This window comes from Coregonus lavaretus (genome assembly GCF_964263955.1).
Source record: "Coregonus lavaretus genome assembly, chromosome: 3".
Taxonomy (NCBI): domain Eukaryota; kingdom Metazoa; phylum Chordata; class Actinopteri; order Salmoniformes; family Salmonidae; genus Coregonus; species Coregonus lavaretus.
The window spans coordinates 30,741,186-30,752,687 of NC_139990.1; the positions used below are offsets into that span (position 1 = coordinate 30,741,186).

General features: G+C 40.6%; 1 protein-coding gene across 3 annotated transcripts in view; it reads left to right on the forward strand.

The window, feature by feature from the left end:
- LOC311126904 (CUB domain-containing protein 1-like) overlaps window positions 1-10,557 on the forward strand; it is a 33,448-nt gene extending 22,891 nt beyond the window's left edge. For all 3 annotated transcript variants that reach the window (XM_084158598.1, XM_084158600.1, XM_084158599.1), the window contains 4 exons: window positions 1,875-2,237; window positions 7,493-7,849; window positions 8,940-9,027; window positions 9,171-10,557. In XM_084158598.1, coding sequence (XP_084014724.1) covers window positions 1,875-2,237; window positions 7,493-7,849; window positions 8,940-9,027; window positions 9,171-9,702 — 1,340 coding nt within the window. In that variant the 3' untranslated portion in view covers window positions 9,703-10,557. The remainder of the gene's footprint in view (window positions 1-1,874; window positions 2,238-7,492; window positions 7,850-8,939; window positions 9,028-9,170) is intronic.
- The last annotated feature ends 945 nt before the right edge of the window (window positions 10,558-11,502 follow it).

Genomic DNA, 11,502 nt, shown 5'->3' on the forward strand with positions numbered 1-11,502 from the left:
TTCTTATTGGTGTCCTTTTTAGTAGTGGTTTCTTTGCAGCAATTCGACCATAAGGGCCTGATTCACACAGTCCCCTCTGAACAGTTGATGTTGAGATGTGTCTGTTACTTGAACTCTGTGAAGCATTTATTTGGGCTGCAATGTCTGAGGCTGGTAACTCTAATGAACTTATCCTCTGCAGCAGAGTTAACTTTGGGTCTTCCATTCCTGTGGCGGTCCTCATGAGAGCCAGTTTCATCATAGCGTTTGTTGGTTTCTGCCACTGCACTTGAAGACACTTTCAAAGTTCTTGACATTTTCCATATTGACTGACCTTCATGTCTTAAAGTAATGATGGACTGTCGTTTCTCTTTGTTATTTGAGCTGTTCTTGCCATAATATGGACTTGGTCTTTTACCAAATAAGGCTATCTTCTGTATACCAACCCTACCTTGTCACAACACAACTGATTGGCTCAAATGCATTAAGATGGAAAGAAATTCCACAAATTAACTTTTAACAAGGCACACCTGTTAATTGAAATGCATTCCAGGTGACTACCTCCATGAAGCTGGTTGGGAGAATGCCAAGCATGTGCAAAGAGTGGCTATTTGAAGAATCTCAAATATCAAATATATTTTGGTTGTTTAACACTTTTGGTTACTACATGATTCCATATGTGTTATTTCATCATTTTGATGTCTTCACTATTGTTCTACAATGTAAAAATAAAGAAAAACCCTTCAATGAGTAGGTGTGTCCAAACTTTTGACTGGTAGTGTATCTTTACTTTTACTCAAGTATGACAATTGGGTACTTTTTCCACCACTGTTCATTACACTTTGGATGGTGTATCAATACACCCAGTCACTACAAAGATGCAGGTGTCCTTCCTAACTCATTTGCCGGAGAGGAAGGAAACCGCTTAGGGATTTCACCATGAGGCCAATGGTGACTTTAAAACCGTTAGAGTTTAATGGCTGTGATAGGCGAAAACTGAGGATGGATCAACAACATTCTAGTTACTACACAATACTAACCTAATTGACAGAGTGAAAAGAAGGAAGCCTGTACAGAATAAAATATTCCAAAACATGCATCATGTTTGCAACAAGGCACTAAAGTAATACTGTAAAAGATTTGGCCTGAATATAGTGTTATGTTTGGGGCAAATACAACACATTATTGAGTACCACTCTCCATATTTTCAAACACAGTGGTGGCTGTATCATGTTATGGGTATGCTTCTAATCGTTAAGGACAGTTTTTCAGGATAAAAAAAGAAATGGAATGGAGCTAAGCACAGGCAAAATTCTAGAGGAAAACCTGGTTCAGTCTGCTTTCCACCAGACACTGGGAGATAAATTCACCCTTTAGCACAAAGCCAAATCTACATTGGAGTTGCTTATCAAGAAGACTGTGAATGTCGAGTTAGTTTTGACTTAAATCTGCTTGAAAATCTATGGCAAGACCTGAAAAATGGTTGTCAAGCAATGATCAACAACGAATTTGACAGAGCTTTTAGAATTTCTTTAAAGGATAATGGGCAATTGTTGCACAATCCAGGTGTGGAAAGCTCTTAGAGACTTACCCAGAAAGAGTCACAGCTATAATCGCTGCCAAAGATGATTCTAACATGTATTGACTCAGGGGGTTGAATACTTATCTAATCAAGATATGTGTTTTATTTTTCTAGATTTTTTTGACACATTTTATCATTTTTCTTCCACTTTGACATTGGACTATTTTGTGTAGATCATTGACAAAAAATGACATCCATTTTATTCCCACTTTGTAACACAACAAAATGTGGAAAAAGTCAAGGGGTGTGAATACTCTGAAGGCCCTGTCTGTAAACTATTATAACATCTCAAGCCTTTGTGGATCTATTCCAGGATGCCAGAGTTTGGAGTCGTGCTCGGTGAGTGGGACTCTTCTCACGGTCCCCAAAATGCCGACGTGCCTCCCTACGCTACTAGAAAGCTTCACTTGGCACCTCAACATCCCAGTATATGGCACCGTGGATCTACTGTCCCCCACAGGAAACCTCAGGCAGTCCCTGCCAGGACAGGAGTGCAATGGCAGTGTCTCCCTTCACATAGCCGAGGGTGATGGGTCCTCCATTGGCTACTTCTGCTCCGAAGGCGTCATTCACAAAGTCCAAGTGCACTCCAACGTCTCTGTCACTGCCACAGCCAAGGACCTTAGCCTGATTCAAGGGCCTTTCCTCAATGTGTCCTTCAGTGACGAAATTTCAGGTAACTAACCATCTTTGCAATCTTTTGTTTTTCATGTTTTAAATCTTTTAAAGTAACTGTCCAGTGAAAATCTCATATTCTGTTAACTTATACCCAAATGGACTCATCCTATATCCCCATTGGTGGCCAAAGCATAAATTGACTTTAAAAACTTGTATCAAACTTGTATCTCAAACAGACCGTTTAAAAAGTATTTGCTATTTCCTCAGAGTATGATATCATACTCCTGAGGAGGATGAGCTGGCCAATCAGCAGTCTATTTATAATTAATATTTTTAATGACCGGTATACGCCCACACCATTCTGTTGTTGGGGTACGCCTAGAGCTGTTACGTTGACCGTATTAACGCCACACCGGCGGTCACGAGTCATGAAGGCAGTCAAATTCCATGTGACCATTTAGTCACTGTAATTAGGCTTCTCCAAGTGCTGATGCTGCTGATGGTTATTAGTAGCCTACCAAACTTGCTAACTGCCTGGTACTCAGCACTCTATTGTCCCTATAATCACTCTTACATCAAAGCAAATGTCATCGAAAATCTAATCAAACACTTCATGAGAGCTCAAAAGAGTGATGGCCTCTATTAAAAAGAGGAGGATCCCATCAGCTTTCTATAGACTTACTATTTATTTCTCAACATTCCTAATGTTAAGCACATTGCTATTCTTTACAACCCGAGTATAGCCTACCTGGCTGGCATGAAAATGAACGACGGGAAAAGCATCCTCCATTCCCTGTTTAAGTTCATAGATGACGTATTTTTTTCCCCTGCCCCTGTTCCGAGACAGGTGCATGATAATGGTCCATTCTAAATCAAAACTAATTTCACACACATTATTTATGATATGTAAAGACAAGATTAAATCAAGAATAGTCTGATGGGTGACAATATTAGTCTATCACTTGTGAATGATATATTATCACTTCTGAATGATGATAAACGGGCGGCAGGTAGCTTAGTGGTTAAGAGCGTTGTGCCAGTAACCGAAAGGTCGCTGGTTCTAATCCCCGAGCCGACTAGGTGAAAAATCTGTCGATGTGCCCTTGAGCAAGGCACTTAACCCTAATTGCTCCTGTAAGTCGCTCTGGATAAGAGCGTCTGCTAAATGACCAAAAAAAAAAAAAAAGATAAACAAATAATAAAAAATAAAAAAATAATTAAAAAAAATAAAGTAATCCTTCTACACCCCACCCCCCCATTAAAAAATAAATAAAATAAATAAAATAAAAATAGTGGTTGTCTCACTGGCTATCATAAGTTGAATGCACCAATTTGGAAGTCGCTCTGGATAAGAGCGTCTGCTAAATGATGTATATGTAAATGTAATGCCCAGTGTAAGGCAAGAAACAATGCCTTTTTTTGCGACTTTTTCTAATCATAGTCACACACCTCATGTAGCCTAGCCCATAGGCCTACAGTGGGGGAAAAAAGTATTTAGTCAGCCACCAATTGTGCAAGTTCTCCCACTAAAAAAGATGAGAGAGGCCTCTAATTTTCATCATAGGTACACGTCAACTATGATAGACAAATTGAGAAAAACAAAATCCAGAAAATCACATTGTAGGATTTTTAATGAATTTATTTGCAAATTATGGTGGAAAATAAGTATTTGGTCACCTACAAACAAGCAAGATTTCTGGCTCTCACAGACCTGTAACTTCTTCTTTAAGAGGCTCCTCTGTCCTCCACTCGTTACCTGTATTAATGGCACCTGTTTGAACTTGTTATCAGTATAAAAGACACCTGTCCACAACCTCAAACAGTCACACTCCAAACTCCACTATGGCCAAGACCAAAGAGCTGTCAAAGGACACCAGAAACAAAATTGTAGACCTGCACCAGGCTGGGAAGACTGAATCTGCAATAGGTAAGCAGCTTGGTTTGAAGAAATCAACTGTGGGAGCAATTATTAGGAAATGGAAGACATACAAGACCACTGATAATCTCCCTCGATCTGGGGCTCCACGCAAGATCTCACCCCGTGGGGTCAAAATGATCACAAGAACGGTGAGCAAAAATCCCAGAACCACACGGGGGGACCTAGTGAATGACCTGCAGAGAGCTGGGACCAAAGTAACAAAGCCTACCATCAGTAACACACTACGCCGCCAGGGACTCAAATCCTGCAGTGCCAGACGTGTTCCCCTGCTTAAGCCAGTACATGTCCAGGCCCGTCTGAGGTTTGCTAGAGTGCATTTGGATGATCCAGAAGAGGATTGGGAGAATGTCATATGGTCAGATGAAACCAAAATAGAACTTTTTGGTAAAAACTCAACTCGTCGTGTTTGGAGGACAAAGAATGCTGAGTTGCATCCAAAGAACACCATACCTACTGTGAAGCATGGGGGTGGAAACATCATGCTTTGGGGCTGTTTTTCTGCAAAGGGACCAGGACGACTGATCCGTGTAAAGGAAAGAATGAATGGGGCCATGTATCGTGAGATTTTGTGTGAAAACCTCCTTCCATCAGCAAGGGCATTGAAGATGAAACGTGGCTGGGTCTTTCAGCATGACAATGATCCCAAACACACCGCCCGGGCAACGAAGGAGTGGCTTCGTAAGAAGCATTTCAAGGTCCTGGAGTGGCCTAGCCAGTCTCCAGATCTCAACCCCATAGAAAATCTTTGGAGGGAGTTGAAAGTCCGTGTTGCCCAGCGACAGCCCCAAAACATCACTGCTCTAGAGGAGATCTGCATGGAGGAATGGGCCAAAATACCAGCAACAGTGTGTGAAAACCTTGTGAAGACTTACAGAAAACATTTGACCTGTGTCATTGCCAACAAAGGGTATATAACAAAGTATTGAGAAACTTTTGTTATTGACCAAATACTTATTTTCCACCATAATTTGCAAATAAATTCATTAAAAATCCTACAATGTGATTTTCTGGATTTTTTTCCCCCTCATTTTGTCTGTCATAGTTGACGTGTACCTATGATGAAAATTACAGGCCTCTCTCATCTTTTTAAGTGGGAGAACTTGCACAATTGGTGGCTGACTAAATACTTTTTCCCCCATACTGTATATATTTTGAAAAGGTTTGTACCACAACTAAAGTGGCCAAATAACTTCTTAAAATTAAGCACATTAATCCGCTTTACAAGGGGTGTAGAGCCCAACTGGCATACATAAGCAGCGCGTGAGTTTCAAGTTTGGGAAATATAGCATTACACGCATAATCGCATTTGCGGTCACTTTTGATTATGGTGTTTTCCCGCTAATGGAACATTCGCGCTTATAGCCTATTGCCGTGTGCGCATTGCTGCGCTTATAATGTGAAGAAATAGCCTAATAGTTTATCAACATTGTAAGCTAAACGTTCTGATCTGTTGCGTCAGCTTCATTGCGTAAAAAAGGTTTTTTGATGCTAGTGGTTGAATTAATTTGGGATCTATAATAAAAAAAATAATAATAATAATAAAATAAATTCAAAAACAAAACAAAAACTATATATATATATATATATATATATATATATATATATATATATATATATATATATATATATATATAAAAGATCATTAAAAAATATACTATAAAAAAACAATTTGTAAAGTGGTTGTCCCACTGGCTATCATAAGGTGAATGCACCCATTTGTAAGTCGCTCTGGATAAGAGCGTCTGCTAAATGATGTAAATGTAAATCTATCGCATCCCACACCTGTCCCAGACTATGTTTGGAATATTTATTTCTCGCACAGAATAGAATAATAATAATATGCCATTTAGCAGACGTTTTTATCCAAAGCGACTGACAGTCATGTGTGCATACATTTTTACGTATGGGTGGTCCCGGGGATCGAACCCACTACCCTGGCGTTACAAGCGCCATGCTCTACCAATTGAGCTACAGAGGACCATTTGTGCTATGGGGGATAGTAGATTGACATAGGCTAGTGCTTTTGCTGTTTGTTAGGCCTACTCATCTTGTTGGCTGACGAAAAGTACATGTGGACAGTTCTTCCAATATCTTCAATATGCACCTCGGAATTGGATAAGGACACGCACAGTTGCATCCCTGATGTGTCTGTCTTCACATGTAGCCTGTGAGAAAGACCCGATCACATGATGGAGAGCCATGTGAGTGAGAGGCGCTTCGTAGCACTCAAGGAGAGGGGAATTATAATTCATATATTTAGCCCAAGAGCACAATGGCCACTGGCTGCAAAAGGCATGGATTATTTTGTGGGCATTACAGCCACACAAAGGGGATGCCACCGGGAAATTCGAGGCATTATCAAGTGTTTGTCAAATTGTGAATGAGAGACATTTGAAGTGAAAACTGTTTGCGCAAGCAGGCAACTTTTTTCAAATCATAATTAGAGTCGCATCATGCAGCCTTACAATGTATGAAAAATCAAAACATATAGCCCAACGTTGGTAGGAGAACTAAAGTTAAAAAATTAAGCATATAGGAGTACCTATTTCTTTGTTAACCGCTCAACACAGACTAGCCGCATGTGCTTACTCCCTCAAATCGTTTGGAGAAAATATCCTTTCTATTTTATTCAGCTTTGTTAAATTGTATTCTTCATACTATAAAATAATGCCAAATCTTGTCTGCTAAATGAACTAGTGTAGCCCACAGCCATATGGCATAGCCAGATCAGGGCCTAACAAGAGGACAACTCAGAGTATGCTATTCTGTTTTTCTGAAATAGACTACATTTTCTTCATATCTTGTTTCTTTAGACCTGTCTAAAATAAATAATGGATTTATTGTGAATGAAGGTGTAGACATGGATTTATTACACTTTTTCAAATGTAGATGTTCCAAAGGTCTGCATCAGTGGCTTGTAAGCTATGTGTGGAAGCCAGGAGATGCTAAATGTGTTTATGTTAATTAACGGTCAATTACCGTGAGACCGGCAGTTATTTGCTTGACAATCACCGGCTGACATAATTTCGTGACTGCCACAGCCTAAGGTACGCCTACACCATTCCAACACAGAAAAGCTTATTTTTAACATACTTAATTACACTTTTTTTGGAAGGAAAACTATTTTGCTCATATTGTAATTAATTATAGGTCACATTTCATAGAAATCTGGAAACACTGGACAGTTACTTTATTCACTTACCTTTTTATGATTCCTTGTGTAACATCCACAAGAGGGCACTGAAATACATCAATAGCAAGGGGATTTGTTTAAAAAATGGATTCAGTGGAAAATTGCATTCTCCCTCTCTTCAACCACTGTGTTCAAAATGTTTAGAAAATGATTGTTCCTCATCACTTACTTTGTCTCTCAGAGAGCATCATATATACAGTCCAGCCCAGAATGGGTTTCCCTGCCCTCCTGGCCACCCCAAACTGGCCCAGCGGTATGAAGCCGTACTCCACCGTGTCCTGGATCGTCAATCTGCCGGGCCACCTCCAGGCCAACCTGCTGTTCACCAACATCAGCCAGCCGAAGTGTGGCCAGGGGCACACTTGCATCAAGGTGCAGACCCTGGGCTCTCCAGATGAGATATTGAGTCACAGGGAGGATGAGGAGGCAGAGGACAAGCTGTTGGTCGCCGAGAGCTTCTACCTCAACATGTCCAACTGTTTGCCGGAGGATAGACACTTCAGTGTGCTCAGCAAGGTCACCCTGCAGAAGACTAGCAGTAAGGACCTGTTTGTTATGTTATTATGGAGTTGTGACTGAATTATAATAATATAATTATAATATGCCATTTAGCAGACGCTTTTATCCAAAGCGACTTACAGTCATGCGTGCATACATTTCTGTGTATGGGTGGTCCCGGGGATCGAACCCACTACCTTGGCTTTACAAGCGCCGTGCTCTACCAGCTGAGCTACAGAGAACCACGGTTGTGCATACGTAAAAAAATGTATGCACGCATGACTGTAAGTCGCTTTGGATAAAAGCGTCTGCTAAATGGCATATTATTATTATTATTATTTAAGATATCTGCATAATTCTAGCATTTGTCTCTCAAGACCTTTCTGGTTATTTCAATAACTCTTAAGAGATCTTAAATTTGAGGGAAAAAGAAAACAATTGTTTATATTTCTTAAACGACGTCAATACACTTAGTGCACTTATTAGGGATACTTGATGTTCTCATAATCATCAACACTGTATTTAGGGGTGCTGGCAGTGAAGCTTGACTCAACTCAGAATATATGTTCATCCCTCTACTAAGTATGAAAAAAGCTAAGCGATATGTCAAAGATGGAAGAGAAAATCGTAACTTTCTACAAATAAATATTACGCTCTCAATCAAACCCAAATAATTCAACTTCTCTTCGCTCTATCAACTTGAAACTGATTGATGTTCTTGAGGGTAGGAAGGTGTATGCCAAAGCAGGTGTTGATAAAAAAAAAAAAAAAAAAAAACAGCATTCAATTCAGTTGTGAACCTTAACTCAGCATGTATTACTGTCTCTAGTGCGTTTGAGAAAATCTAAGCAATACGTCAAAAGATGAGAAAATGGCATCTTCGTAAAACATTATTTACTTCCTCAATTAAACCCTAATAACTCCACTTCTCTTTGCTCTATCAACTTGAAACTTGCCATAGTGTTTTGAATTGTTACATGGAAGTTACATTGTCACAAGAGAGGATGTACAGTATAATGCTTCCATGCAACTTGTCTTTCAGCCTGCTCATAAACCAGCACCCCATTTCATTGCTACAGTAATTCTTACCATATCTAATCATGATTATCTCCTTGTGTGTGTCTCTGTAGAGCTGCTCCTGAGAGGCATCCTGGGGGCTGTGGGAGCAGTGCTGCTCCTTATGATCATTGTGCTGACAGTCGTCTGCTTGGTGCTAAGGTGAGAACACCTGCCTCACCAAAACAATCTGTATAGATTTTATGTTAAGGTCAATCTGAGGACATTGTACGACTTGGCTGTTTCCTCCACTGTAGATTGTCTGTTTGACTCAACCATTTGTATTCCTCTTTCGTGCTTTACAGGAAGAAGAAAAGAACGATGGTCAATGAGGCTTCCATCTACATAAGGAAAGGGAATATTTTCATCCCAGGCGACGGCGTGTTCCCCAAAACCCGGTCGGACAACGAGTCTCATGTATACGCCTCCATCGAAGACACCATGGTGTATGGCCACCTGCTCCGCGAGCCCAGCTATGTGGGCACCATCCAGGACCACTTCCAAGGACAGCCGGTCGACACCTACCGGACATTCATGCCGCTCCAGGACGGTGTGCCTGAGATCACAGAGACTGCTGCAGACCATGAGCCTGAACTGGTGCCTGAGAATGACATGTACAGACCTTTCCTGGACCCGTCGGAATCCTTCATCCCGTCGAGACCTCGCACGCCCATAGACCGCCAGGACAGCATGGGCTTCATGGACCGCAGGATGGTGGACAATGAGCTGTACACTTTCAAGAGCACTGGGGATATAAATACGATTCGACTGTCGGGTGCAGACCAAATCCTAGATCCAGAGATCTTCATCAACTCGGAGGGGGAGGAATCCATTTAGCGTACTGTGAGATGGACTACTGTTAATCATTTCACATAGCTCCAAGTGTTTCAAGTTCACTGCAGTGTAGAAATGGAGCGGAAATGTGCCTTTGCATAACATTCAGGGAGTCTGTATTAGTGGTGTGTCTACTGCACTAGACCATCAGACAACACTAGTACTACCTTTCATTGGAGCCTCTGAGTCTACGCTTCCTCCAAGCTCCTTGAAAGTAATTTCTGAAACAGCACATGGTGCTGCTCTTCTGTTTTTACCATACTGGTCTACTTGGTTTTTGTGTATATTTCTTGATTGTATTTTATCTTTGTTTTATATGCTAGTATGTACTTAATATAATTAATGTTGCCTGGGCCACTGGTGTGCCATGGATTTAGGAGCAGGGTTGCTTGTTTTGTTTCTTAGTTTTGTACCTAATGAGTAACCTTGGGTTACTTTTATTGCATCGTTTATGCTGTGTGCCAAAGCTTTTTCTCTGCCAATTCTTTTAATAAATTAATTTGACTTTTTGAGTGGTCTATGAAACTGTACAGCATGATATTGTGAATAATACGTTTTTTTAGGATAGATAAGGTAATCAATCCAAAACAAGATGCCTCTTAAAATACTTTAAAATACTAAAGACTTGCAAAGAAAAGACAAGGTTTCCTCCTTGTTGTGATGGGAAAAGTGACATTATTTCAACATTTGGCTAAAACCTGTGACCTTTTAAGTCCTGGCTTGAAGCTTGTTATAACCACAGGAACTACCATTGTTGAGAGGGACTTTTACAGGAAACAACTAAACCTTTAGCCAGATGCCAAGGGACATCAGATTGTGACAATCCTCTTGCGTCAATAAAATGTTGTTTAAAATTTTGTCGTGTCTCCTCTCAGTTCGAAGTAAAAAATATATATATATATACACAGTGGGGAAAACAAGTATTTAATCAGCCACCAATTGTGCAAGTTCTCCCACTTAAAAAGATGAGAGAGGCCTGTAATTTTCATCATAGGTACACGTCAACTATGACAGACAAATTGAGGAAAAAAATTCCAGAAAATCACATTGTAGGATTTTTAATGAATTTATTTGCAAATTATGGTGGAAAATAAGTATTTGGTCACCTACAAACAAGCAAGATTTCTGGCTCTCACAGACCTGTAACTTCTTCTTTAAGAGGCTCCTCTGTCCTCCACTCGCTACCTCTATTAATGGCACCTGTTTGAACTTGTTATCAGTATAAAAGACACCTGTCCACAACCTCAAACAGTCACACTCCAAACTCCACTATGGCCAAGACCAAAGAGCTGTCAAAGGACACCAGAAACAAAATTGTAGACCTGCACCAGGCTGGGAAGACTGAATCTGCAATAGGTAAGCAGCTTGGTTTGAAGAAATCAACTGTGGGAGCAATTATTAGGAAATGGAAGACATACAAGACCACTGATAATCTCCCTCGATCTGGGGCTCCACGCAAGATCTCACCCCGTGGGGTCATAATGATCACAAGAACGGTGAGCAAAAATCCCAGAACCACACGGGGGGACCTAGTGAATGACCTGCAGAGAGCTGGGACCAAAGTAACAAAGCCTACCATCAGTAACACACTACGCCACCAGGGACTCAAATCCTGCAGTGCCAGACGTGTCCCCCTGCTTAAGCCAGTACATGTCCAGGCCCGTCTGAAGTTTGCTAGAGTGCATTTGGATGATCCAGAAGAGGATTGGGAGAATGTCATATGGTCAGATGAAACCAAAATAGAACTTTTTGGTAAAAACTCAACTCGTCGTGTTTGGAGGACAAAGAATGCTGAGTTGCATC